The following is a 13,554-nucleotide window of genomic DNA, read 5'->3' on the forward strand; positions in this document are numbered from 1 at the left end:
GGAATGCAGTTATTAATGCAGTGGTGAAGGAGCATCGCATGGGGGCATCCTTGCTCCGACTCCATTTCCACGATTGCTTTGTCAATGTACGCCCCATTATACCCTCCATCCTCTCTCACATTCGCACACACACACATCCATAAAATAGTACTTGTTGTAGAATTAAAGAAAATAGGAACCTTGCATCCATGTGTGTGCTTTACAGGAATAATTTTCTTGTGTAATCATGACCATTATTAGTATTAACAAATTTTTTGTGTGATTTCAAACAGGGATGTGACGCATCTGTTCTATTAGATGACACTGCAAATTTTACTGGGGAAAAGACGGCGTTACCAAATACAAACTCATTGAGGGGATTCGAAGTGATTGATACTATAAAATCTGAGCTAGAAAGTGCCTGCCCCGGGGTTGTTTCCTGTGCAGATATCCTTGCCATTGCAGCTCGCGATTCAGTTCTTTTGGTAAGTAACATTTAATGCATAAGTTAGAGTATAATTTATAAAAATTGATTTTAATGTACGTATGGTTATGCAGTTGGGAGGGCCTTCATGGACGGTTCAATTGGGCAGAAGAGACTCCACCACAGCAAGTTTAAGTGCTGCAAATACTGAACTCCCATCTCCAAGTCTAAATCTTAATGACCTTATATCTTTTTTTTCAACTAAAGGATTTACTACCAAAGAATTGGTAGCTCTCTCGGGTAAGTACATATATAACGAAAAAAGCAAAAAAATATTTGGGAAGTTCTTGAATTTAAGTTACTTGACTTCCAAGCAATTATATTTGTTTACATATTTGCATATTCTATTAATCTCTATTGAAAATCATCAAAATTTTGTGACTAGGATCTCACACTATGGGCCAAGCAAGGTGTCTACTGTTTCGAGAACGGATACATAATGAGACTAACATCGATTCATCATTTGCTGCATCTTTGAAATTGAACTGTACTGCAAGCTCCGGGACTGATGACAACCTTTCTTCACTAGATGTTACAAGCCCTGTCATCTTCGACAACGCTTATTTCAAGAACCTGGTGAATAGCAAGGGTCTATTGCATTCTGATCAGCAGCTTTTCAGTGGTGGCTCAACAGATTCTCTGGTTACAACTTATAGCACCACTGCCGGAACTTTTTATACTGATTTTGCTAGTGCCATGGTGAAAATGGGGAGCCTTAGCCCGCTTACTGGAACGACTGGTCAAGTTCGTACCAACTGCCGCAAAATAAACTGATCCGAGCCATTTAAAATGATCTAGTACCGTAAAACCAAGTAATTTCAGATTCTCTGTTCTAATAACAAAATGACCAAAAAAATGAGGCCGGCCAATTTAATTAAATTATCAAAGTCAAATCCTTTTTATATAATACATAGTTGAATAATTTATCGTGTGCAATGGTGGTTAGTACTATTGTCTAGTAATACTCCTTGTCATGACTCTTGTAAATGGCGAGTTCGATACTAATTATAAAAGATGACCAATGGCTTAGTCAACTCCATTATTTAGTATAAACATATATCGTTGTATTAATATATATATATATATATATATATATATATACATATATATATATATACATATATATATATGTGTATATATATATATACGTGTGTGTGTGTGCGTGCGTGTGTGTGTGATCAATTGTTGAAAATAATATATAATATGTATTTAATGGTTCAACATCAATAATGCGTATTTTTTTTTAGTTGAATCCATAATAAGTCATTAATTGTTGAACATCAATAATATGTAATTTTTTTTTTGTCGAATCAATAATATGTAATTAGTTGTTGAATAAGATCAGTCCATAGGGTTAGAATAATTACTTGGAAAATTTCAAACTCTGAAGAACGATCATGTCATAGTCTCTAGACAAATCTGAAATATAGTCATTATTATACTCATAGTGATGTAGCCTAGAAATTGAGATATTATACGTGCAATAAGATTAAAAAATAAAAGGCGATCAATTAAGAAAAATGATCTATATTATGTGATAATGGTTGAACATCAACAGTTATTTGGAAAATTTTAAACTCTGGAGACAATCATTTCTTAGTTTTTATAAAATTAAAAGAAATGACAATTAATTAAGAAAAGTAATTGGAGAATTAGTAAGTCACAAATATTCTGGACATTTCAGGTTGTTGAAATTAATGTAACTTTAGTAATTGGCATGTCAGTTTAAACCTAAAATATATGAATTTGAAGAGAACAATAAGATATGCAAGACTCGTTGCTTTTAAACGAGCCTAGTGGAAATTCGTTTAAATTCTATTGTTGACTAGAGCAAAATGAAATTTTAATATTCTAAGGCACTATATAAGCAACCTTTAGGATGCAACAGTTTCTAATCTTTGATACCATTAATAAAATGTTAAGAGAATCCTGTCTTTTTTGTGGGCTCTAAATGTTTTAGGATTTGAGAATAATCGATCTTAAATATATTGTTTCTCGCTGGGTCATGAAGGTACCCTATAGTCTTACAAATTATCTTCCGTTTCTTTTAATGGTTTATTTTTGTGCAAACCTTGTTTGACATTAACATCTATTTGAAGAAATTTGACGTTTCATCATAAAACTCATTTGTAAATATGACGAGTAACTCAACTTATTTATAATCACAGTAAGATTCCTCTTCTCATCAATGTGAGATTCATTCTCAATACTATTTTGATCGGTCTTTATTTGTTCAAATGTAGGCATACAAACATAAGTTCTTTATTAGAGAATAGACAGAAAATACAACGTTGATATTGGTAGATACCATGTGCACTGAAAAATATTTATGTGATATTGGTACAGTTTTGACATTATGATAGTGACATCATTCGTACAAAACCCGTCCTTTAACAAAGAATTTCGAGTACTATGTATACCATTTACCAACTCAGTAACCAAGATTAGATTACTAGTAGGGAGGAGAAAAAAAATTAATAACTAATACCAGACACATTTAATAAAAGAGTTCAGCGATTTATTCAAACTAAACTTCTAATGCAGTGGACATTTGAACTGTCCAATGAGCTTCACTCTGTTGCTTTTAGCATGCACCTAGTAAGTCCTAGTTGATTTTCCTGCAATTGAGTCTTATCTCACCATCAGAACCAGTGAGAGGCTTAATGTTACCCATCTTGATCATGGAAGGCCGGAAATCTGTTTTGAAATCCTGGGGTTTGTTAGCGTAATGCTGCACCAGATTATCACTGTCACTACCATCACCTTTAAAGAGCTCCTGATCAGAATGGAAGAAACCCTTTTTCTGGAGTAAGGCCTTGAAGTACATGGTATCAAAGTTTGCTGCAGTCGAATCGAGCGGTGCTAAGTTGTTGTCACCACCATTTGAAGGACAACCCTTTTGCAACGAGGCTGCAAAGTCGGGGTCTATGTTGGTCTCATTGTAAATTCAGGTCCTGAAGGTGGTGCACCTAACCTGGCCAATGGTGTGCCCCCCTGAGAGGAGAATCAGATCTTTCAGGTCTAGTCCTTGAGATTGAAAATTGGAGAGAAGCTGAGAGAAGTTGAAAAAAGGAGGCGGAATATCTCTGTTTGCATCATTCAAGACTGCAGTTTTTGCATCTCTTCTACCCAATTGTACTTCATAGGAATAGGAAGGACCTCCCAACTAAAAACAAGCACAAGACTTTGCATTAATTTATCTTTTAATTAAGATAATTTGGTATATGTTATGTTAGTAGACTATGAATCTGGACCAGATGGTTACGATGATAAGTTAATTATTAATTAAACGTATAGTCCAAACTCCAGATTATTCTGACAACATAACTTGCCAAAATTAACTGGTGAGGAAGCATTACTGAATGAAACCTTACTCATTAAGGCTGAAGACTTTTTAACACTTACAATCTCAACGGAGTCACGAGCTGCCACGGCTAAGATGTCTGCGCATGAGACCACATTTCCCTTGCAATCTCTGTTGAGAGTCGCCTTAATTATCTGTTAGAACCAACCAAACGTCAAGTGTATATTATATAACAATTTGCACAGTTTTATTTCGAATGTAAAAGCTCAACGACAAACACAATATATTAGAACATAAACACTTAATGAGATTATATATAAACACACAAATCACTGACTTGTTTCTTGCAGATAGAGGCTTGCAGAAGCAATCTCCTAAGACAGAAATTCGTCCCTACACCAGTGCAGCAGTCATTGGACGTCTATCTTGCAGGATACAACTATCTAATCCAAGTTCTTGCACTAGAACTCGGATTCTTGGCGAATTGGTTGTGTTGTTCTCAGAGGAAAATTGAGGAATGATTATACGAATTGATCTTTGTTTCTGTAATGCAAACCATATATATAATGGCATCATTTGAACTTCCCAACCGTTCATGCTTATCAGTTTTTGTTAAAAAGAAAACTGAATGCAACTGTTCATTCAAATTAAAAACTGAATGAAACTGTTTCGGGAAAACTGAATCCAAAAAATCAAAAACGTAACTTGTGTTTTTCGTCCATCCGAGCCCAAAGGCCCAAGGCCCATCTTTGACATTTAATATATACACCCAAACTCTCCAAGTCTAAGGCCCAAGGTCCATGGTTTTGGCCCAATTCAATTCAAACTATAAGTGAGTTCACTCACTTATAAAGAATTGTTGTAGATGGTGTATGGGCAATGTGGGACTGGCAGTCCCACATAACACAGGTAACACAGGTTTCCAACATTATCAACCACGTCAAAACCTCTAATTGAGTTCAGATTTGGGTTCGCAGTCTTCTCACCGGTGAAGTTAGCTGTGTCATCCAGCAAAACTGATCCATCACACCCCTGCCATTGCATCAACCTCCAAGATGAAAATTTACATGCTATAATAAACGGGGCACTAAATGCTTAAACTATTAGAGAATGAGCAACGGCATGTATCAAGCTAAAATCAATAGCGAGAAAGAGAAAAAGGAGATCAATGAGATATAACAACTTGAAACCTACATTGACAAAGCAGTCATGGAAGTGCAAACGTAGTAGCGATGCTCCCATGCGCTTTTCACGATTAATCGCTTGCTTGACAACTGATCTGATAATTTGCAGCGCCTGAGGGCAGGATTGCTTATAGAAATCAGAAGTGAGTTGTGCAGTGCATGAAGTAGGGATCATCACAATAGCAGCTGCAAGAAAAATAGTAGTGACAAAAACCAAGACAGATGGATGACAACTAGCTGAAGCCATTGTATATATTTTAGTTTAGATAACTTCAGAAATTGCATGCAACAAGTTGAAGAGGTAAAGCGTTCTTATATAGAGGTGGTGGAATGTTGTTAGCTTCATATGCTACCATCATTATTCTCATATTATATTAGTGTATCTGATCTCATTGGCAGCTAATTCAGAACTAAATGTTATTCTTTCATTTCATGCATAGATTAATTAATCAAGAGAGTGCTAGGTTAATTAGTTCAATAACTTAGCAATAAAACATTAATGATTTTGCACCATGTACACGCTATTGATCGTGGACTCGCTCTAACCTCCAATGGTCCAATATACAGAATAAAATAATTGGGGTTGTAAACTTCGTACATTTGGTTAAATTTGTTTGTTTACCGCGATTTCTAAAGGATAATCCTTGTGTTTCCCTGGTAGCGGAACCCTACTTATTTATCCACTTATGATTAATGTATTTTCATCGTATAAATATATTATAATTGAAACTTTTTATTATTATCTAAAGACCATCTCTGCAAAAGATCATTCAATCTGAAGATCCTTGAACCATTTATATGTATCAAACAAATGTACGATGCATCATGAAAATGCTACTTTACTTTAAAACCGTCGATTTGGTTGACATGCATAGATGACTAAACAAGTCTAATATAATCCTAAAAGGCGGTAGCCCAACACTTCCCTCCTCTGCCATCGCACCTACTGCTGCCTGCCATCAAACTTCTGTACTAGTCACACATATAGAAAATTGAGGTTCTACTATAGAATTAATTGCTAATATGGGAAGTAGTTCAACCTTTTATAAACTCTTATAAAGTTTCTTCTTTCACCGATGTAAGATTCTTTTACCTTCACTTCACACTCATTTGTGGAAAATTTTCAAGTCTAACATATGTGGGAGATACCATGAAGAAAATTGAGACTTTACCATAAAACTAATTGGTAATATGAGGAGTAGCCCAACCTCTTTAAGGCCTTGCAAGATTTATCCTTTCAACACATGCATGCACTTTTTGTTTTTAATCTTTGATTCAATGTATTCTATAGATTTTGAGCTTGTGAAGTATGTTAGTTTATTCGTTGGTTAAGCCACTACATTTCCAATATGATCGAATTGATCTGTAAGCCTGTAACACAGTCACAGCACTTGGTCTGAGTCTTCCAACATACAATTGAATAAGATTATATAAGATATTCGTTACAAAATCCACAAAACTTTGATATTTTTCTTGATTAATCCAATGTTATTGTTTTTTTCTTATGAAATTATACATATAATAGCATGCGGCTGATAAGCTAAACCATAGGGAAGTGTCCACACAAATGTAATCCAACAACTCTAGTAGTTATTATGCAATTTATGTTCCTAGCCTCCTAAATTAGGTTAATTAACCTCTAAAAGCTCATAAAAATGAGATAGAAAGAAGTTCTAGACTAAGGTCTAAAGGATTGTATTTTACAACCAGAGTCCAGACCTTTATCTTTTGAATTTATTAATAGGCATAAAAAAAATTATAAGTAATTTAGGGTTCGTTTGGTACTCAAAAACTGTTTTATGCTTGGTTTGGTATTGTTGTGCTTTGAAAAAAAAAAACTGTTTCTACTGTGCTGTGAGAATAAGCTCATTTTTTCTGCTTCACGTTTTCAGCTTTTTTTTACCTAAAAGTGTGAAAATAAACTGTTTTTAAGTGTTTACTAAACACTTTTTTGAGCTTAGCTTTTTTTAATACCCACTTTTTATAAAAGCACCTCAGTACCAAACCAGTACTTAGAGCCGCAAATCTTGAATTCTTATTTGGTAGACCATTTCTAAAAACTGGACTTAAGAGTTAAGAAAAACTCAAAAACCATGCCTAAGTCCTGAAAACACAAAAGTACGTTTAAAATTTTTTTCTTTCTTTCTGTCTCGATCTCTTCTTTGCAAGTCGAGTTAGTCACGTTGAGTCCAGCAGTAGAAGAAGAGTAAAGAACCACTGATCGCCGACTGTGAGATTTCCGTCGACTAGGAAATATCACATGCCAGTGGTGGCCGACGCTAGCACCACCGCTTCACACCCAGCGACCCATCGGGCCATCCTTCACTGGGCTCTCTTCCTCCCTCCTTCTCTATTAATGTCGCCGTCATCGGCTACCAAAACAATACAGTTTAATTCAAAGTTTATTTGACGCTAGTGATGCACAAATCACTAAAATCATGTGTGTTGGCTGTTAAGCTTGGTTCTATCTAAATTCCTTTTTTCTCTAAAAAATTGTTTTTAAAAATTTAACGGAAAATTGTATTCCAATCTTTGTCTAAGATTACCTTCTGAATAAAACTTATCTAAGATTAAAAACTAATTATAATCCCTGGCATTTAATTGTAATTTTTAATATTAAATAGGTGGTAATAATTATTGAGTTTTTTGTTTGTAGGTTATATATTGATTCCCATAAATAATAAAAATGTTATTTATCATTGATTGTTATTATTAAATTCCCATAATAAGAAAAGTCATATATTATCATATATTTTTCATTGTGTGTGAATGAAGTAATATATATGTATATACATATTACGTACATATGTATGTTTAGATACTATAGTTACATACCAATACATTTGTACTGATATATTTGTACCAATACATTTATACTGAAAGTTATGTACCGATATATTCTTACCGAAACTTACGAACCGATACTTCTGTACCTATAAGTAATATAAGGTACCTAAAGTTATGTACCGAAACTTATGCACCGATACTTTTGTACCTATGAATAAAATAAGGTACCGAATGTTATGTATAAATTGATTTTGTTTTGTTGTTGAATTTTTTTAATAATGAGAATTTGAATTTTGAATAAATTTTTATTTATTAATATGATTAGAACACAAAATAAAAAAACACAATTATAGATGGAAAAAGAATTTCGAATGGTAAGAAAAATTATAATTAAATGCCAAGGATTAGAATTACCAAACAAGTTCTTGAATTCTAAAATATAAATTCAAAACCCTTGTTTTTAAGAAAAATTAATTATTTTTAGTCGAATCCTTAAGTAAAATACGAAACTGGCCCTTATTGTTTTAGTTGTGCTGCTTTGCTCTGCTCTAGTTTTTTCTTTTCGAAGTTATTACATTTATAGTTGGCAAGTTTTTAATGTTCTGTAGATGTCTTTGATGTACAATAGTGTTATCCTAATATTCATTCGTTTGTATAAATGATTGAAAAGTTGGCTAATGAAAATGACTTAATTAATTTGCAGCAATTAAGCAAAAACTTAGCTTAAGAATGAGGATCCCCTTGGAAATCCTCTAAATTAGTATAGTTTTGTTTGCATCAAAGTTTAGCATGTGAAAGTTCTCTTAAAAACTTGATACGCATCGTTAGCCCATTTCCGAATAGCTCAGGCTTATAGGATTAAGTGATTATCTAACATGTATCAAAGCCTTTGTTTTGTAGGAGGTATTGCGTATGAAGCCTCCAGTATATATTTATCATTCATTACTTATTCGTTGGTTTGCAAGGTGCATGGCAAGCGTAATGTATGACATTATTGTGCACCCAAAAGAGGTACTATTATATTTAACGGTAAAATATTATCTTTGACATTATTTTGCAAGACTTGGTCTGTCTCTTGTCGTCCAAGCTCTTCGTCCCCCTCTTGGCAAGACTTGGCAGTGGGCATGCCTCTTGTCAAAATATATATTCTTTATTGAGGGGACCAGCTAGTTTTTTTATATGATATTATGTATTTTTTAGAGATTTTATACACAAACGATGATGCGACATATTTTCTCGTATTATTGTTTAACATATGGCAAGTTCCCTTCAAAGTTTACTAAGGCCTAACTGTAATTTTAATCCAATAATTTATTCCAGAAGTGGACTAATCAGCTACATTAATGGTAAGGCAGCTGCTAAGATTACCACACCCTATCATCTATTTAATTGTTAAACAACCAATTTTATAGCATTGAGATTTGGTAAACCCCTGGTTATTCAGATAATCACTAACCCCTAATTAAGCTAATTTTGTTTGATAAATAAATGGTTAATTGTGCAGAAATCAAACTTGTTCCTCCAACGAACAATCTGCAGAAAAATTAGGGTTATGACCATATCCAAGTTGCAGAACTAATTTAAGAACAAATGAATGGAATTTGGTGATCAACTATACTCTTAATATTAAGTTTTTAATGAAATCAAGGTTAACATCACCGTCTAGATCGACCAAGTCATACCGATCAGTAAATCGTTAAATAGAGAATTAGCACTATATTACTATCCTAAACCCCTTTGATTAAATCCTTATTTTCAGAATTAGCTGATGTAGGCAGCTTCTGCCATTGGTTGGTCTTATTAGCATAAAAACTAATTCACATTTGACATTTCCTTAGGTTTAGGTTACAAGATGTTGACATTCAAATCTCAATCAGAAGCAGCTAAAAGTCAATCCATCCAGAGTCCAATGCCCATACCTGATAGAGTTTCTGATACAATTTTATAGGATTTTTTACATTTGACATTTTCCCTCCTCTTCATGCGACCTCTTCAAAACCATTAATTCACATTTGATCTCTAGTTCAATTTTGGAAAAGACCATTCCAATGCCAACTTTATAAAAATAAAATAAATAATAATAATAATAATAATATTATTATTATTATTATTATTATTATTATTAAGGGGACACATGGCATTCGTGCTGTGTTTTTCGTATCATGTCATTTTCGTGGCATACCCGATACATTAACGAGTCATGTCGTGTAACATTATTCGGTCATATTATTTTTTATTAAAGAATTAATATTTTTTTAAACCCAAATTATTTTTATTAAAGAATTTACCTAAACTACCTTCTTAAACCCAATACAAAATGTAAAGTTATCCTTACACCCATTTATAAAATAAAATCTCTAATTGAATAGTGTTTTATTTTTCAAAGAGGAACAAAAAAACATTACGCATCCTTTGCCCTCCCCCCTCCCTCTCTAGCATTTCCTATGGCTATTGTTTTTTCTGCTACAAAACCAAGATATTTGCTCTCTTGACCAAACCAAGACACATGCTCTCTTTCTCAACCAAACCAATTACTTGGGTTGCTATCAACACCACCACAATAAATAACCCCCATCACCTTCTCTTATCAAACCAACTTTCCTCTTTGCAAATTTTTGTTCTTTCGAAAAAGAACAACTCCATTGTTAAAGTAAGTTGTCATTGTTTGTCTGGTCAATTATTTTCACAAAAAATTTGAAGCACTCCTAGTTATGGAACTAATTATCTGGGATTAAGCAATTCATCTTTTCCTTACCTTTTGATCAATTTGTTGGATTATAATTAACAATTTAATTGATCGTTTAAATGGTCGAAGAAGTTAATTGTAAATTCTGATGAGAAGCTGCAACCATTAGAAGCTGAAAAAACAAGTGCTTATAAATGCAGGTTTAAGAAGAGCCATAAGACCAACCAAACCAGCACGACAACAAATTGACAAACAAGCATGGCAACAAATCGAGTCGTACCATAGTTAGAGAAATCAAAACTTCAAAATCATTATCCATCGATAAAAAAAATTTATTTTTCTCTATAAGAGCCATTAGGATTTTAGTCAGAATGAACGTAAGATAAACAATGAGTGATGTACGGTTCAATTATAGTGGGTGGGTTTATTGATAAGTTTTAATTTTATTTTTAACTCATCTTGTACTTGATGGTAATTATGCAATATGGTAAAAATGACAATTAACATTTAAAATTTAAGTTGGATGTAGAAAAAGGTTACATAGGTTTAAAAATAAATTTCCCCTACACATTTTGATGAGTTAAGGACCGATTATCGCTTATTTTTAATTCAAGATCATTGCTCTAATTTGGTCAAAGTTGAGAACCATTACTACAATTTTTTTTTCCTCTTTCGTTCATGAAATTTGAATACAAAATTAAGGAACTATTTTTACAATTTTCTTTTGTTTTCTATGGTTCATAAAATTTGAACTCAGAATATCTTTTCCATCTAAGACTAATTGTCGCGTTGTTCATATGTATATACTTGAATATGCAAGCAACCTTTGCACATCTCAATATTTTATTCTCAAAAAACTAAGATTGGAACCAAATGCACACAATGAGCGCCTTCCTCAAACCAAATTTGCGTATGGGACAAATACAAATAAAAAAATAGAGTTTTAACAAAACATTTTTTATACTGTTTATTTTTAACGAAAAATTATATTTTTTGCATTTCTTTGGTATTATTCACTACACATTTATTTATTATTTTTCATTAAAACTTTTTTTTTTTGAAATTTTCGTTAGTTTTTATAAGAAAAAAAAATTTATCATCCCACAATTCAGAGGTTTACAAATTACAGAGAAGAAAGTAATCAAATATTATATGGAAATTGGTGAAACAAATAATCTGTTGCTGAGCTAGATCATGATCATGCTTGGTGAATATTGTGGATGGCTGCAGTGATGCTTTTACAATCAAATTCCATAATCTTCATCCAGTTCTCAAAATCTCCAATTTCCTACCTCACCAAAAACCAAAAATTTAAAATTTAAAATAACCCCTGTTTAAATATTCAACATTTATTAATTAATTTACTGGATTGACAAAAAAAATAATAATTTACTGGAAAATTGAGGAACAAAAATAAAAATTGAACCTTGATGGCAGTGTTCATAGAGTGAGTGACAGAAACCCACTGATCGGTCTGTTTGCTGAATCGTGCAATGGTGGCAGCCAAAGCCCTAATTTCATACTCGATTCGCTTCTCGTTTACGAACGCCTCTTGCACCCCGCCGTTCACCGCCTCCACCATCAGGTCCGCCGCACGCGCTGCCTTCTTGATCGCGTCCTTCTTCGCCTTCTCTGCCAAAATCAATCACGACTAATCACTCAAGTAATCCGCAAATAATTCAATTTCAATAATCCAGCGTCTTTTCTTCAAACCCTAAGATCGGATTCGAAATTGGATTTGGGGGAACTGAGTGAACTCACCGGTGGCGTCGCGGAGTCTGAGGGAGGCGTGGTGGTGATCCTGGACGAGCTGGAGCAGAGCTTCTTCTACACCTCCCGGCTCTGGCTCCGACGAGAACGAGAAGGTTGACGGCGATGCGACGGCGCCATGGGCCAGTGGAAGAGACGTTTGTGAGTACATGCTGTGGTCGTTTGAAATGTACAAATAAAACGGTAACTCGTATAAATTAAGACAACCCAATCTTTTGTGTTGGCCCTAAATTTTCATGGGCTCACCTCTGCATGGAAGCCTATTTTTTTGGGTTGGGTTCAGCGCAAGAGGCACTAAGGGGGCGTTTGTTTGCCCTCATTAAGTTGGACTGGACTGGACTGGACTAGCTATTAGTCCAATACTGTGTTTGTTCCATACTGGGACTAACATTAATGAGACTAAAGGGGACTAGCATGGACAAAACCCTTCACTAAGAGGTCTTAGCGAGACCCCCCAATAACCATGGGACTAGCTAAGACTATCCTCTCTTTCTTGTCCTCGTCATGCTCAACGACCACTCCCGACAGACTCCTCGTCATCTTCGGTCACCTAGATCAATCATTAACTTTCCGACTCTCTTTCAGATCCATTTCACAACCAACTTTCATATAAAATATACCGAATTGAAGCTGGGAGTGACAAGATTACGATTTTACCTGAATCGAGGCTAAAATGTGGTCGAATGTGGCCGGAAAATGGCCTGGAAGTCTTGGCCTATTTGGGCTTCTTCAAATCCATGACAGATTCGAGCATTCAAAGCTAAGATCTCGATCCAGGGATGGTGATGAATTTTTTGGCGGTGCTAACTTCATCCAATTTAATGAGGGTTGGCCGGAAAACACATCGGGAAACCTGCAACTCGTCGGGAAAATTGAAGCCGTGAGGTTCCGTTCGAACAACGCATAGCTAGAGAGGGAGGGAGGACAGATAAATAGAGACTTGAATCAATAAGGAGTTTGACCAGGAATGAGAAAGAGACATGAATTGAGAGGTCTAAGAGGAAAAAAAGAGGGAGAGGGTGGGACGATGAGAGAAGAGGAAAAGAGTGGGACGGAAATGGTAGGAAAAGATAAAGAAAAAGATAAGATCATAATAAAATATTAATAATTTATATATTAAATAATATAATATTAGAAGTTGTTATTATCCAGCTTCTTAGTCCAATACTGCACCAAACGCTTCACTAAGTTAGTCCAGTTTAGTTTAGTCTAAGCCAGTCCAGCTTAGTCCTTGAAGCTAATCCAGTCCGAGATAGTCCGGCGCAACAAACGCCCCCTAATATTGTTATGATCCACTGCTATCATTAAAGTTCAGTTATCTCTTCACTTATAAATGAAAAGATTCAAATTAACTCTCATA

General features: G+C 34.4%; 2 protein-coding genes and 1 pseudogene across 2 annotated transcripts in view; 1 reads left to right on the forward strand and 2 right to left on the reverse strand.

Annotated features, from left to right (window-relative positions):
- LOC137715555 (cationic peroxidase 1-like) overlaps nt 1–1,237 on the forward strand; it is a 4,102-nt gene extending 2,865 nt beyond the window's left edge. The window contains exons 2-5 of the mRNA XM_068454902.1: nt 30–86; nt 273–464; nt 538–703; nt 849–1,237. Coding sequence (XP_068311003.1) covers nt 30–86; nt 273–464; nt 538–703; nt 849–1,237 — 804 coding nt within the window. The remainder of the gene's footprint in view (nt 1–29; nt 87–272; nt 465–537; nt 704–848) is intronic.
- Nucleotides 1,238–3,068: 1,831 nt separating this feature from the next.
- LOC137716516 (peroxidase RIP1-like) lies at nt 3,069–5,198 on the reverse strand (annotated as a pseudogene).
- A 6,356-nt stretch (nt 5,199–11,554) lies between these two features.
- On the reverse strand, nt 11,555–12,357 carry LOC137714128 (biogenesis of lysosome-related organelles complex 1 subunit 1-like). The gene is made up of 3 exons (XM_068453412.1): nt 12,186–12,357; nt 11,851–12,056; nt 11,555–11,712 (listed from the first exon to the last, which is right to left on the reverse strand). Exons 1-3 carry the CDS (start codon nt 12,343–12,345, stop codon nt 11,623–11,625), a joined length of 456 nt encoding a protein of 151 aa, XP_068309513.1. The 5' UTR covers nt 12,346–12,357; the 3' UTR covers nt 11,555–11,622.
- Nucleotides 12,358–13,554: the final 1,197 nt, after the last annotated feature.

Source organism: Pyrus communis, chromosome 14 (assembly GCF_963583255.1).
Source record: "Pyrus communis chromosome 14, drPyrComm1.1, whole genome shotgun sequence".
Lineage (NCBI taxonomy): Eukaryota > Viridiplantae > Streptophyta > Magnoliopsida > Rosales > Rosaceae > Pyrus > Pyrus communis.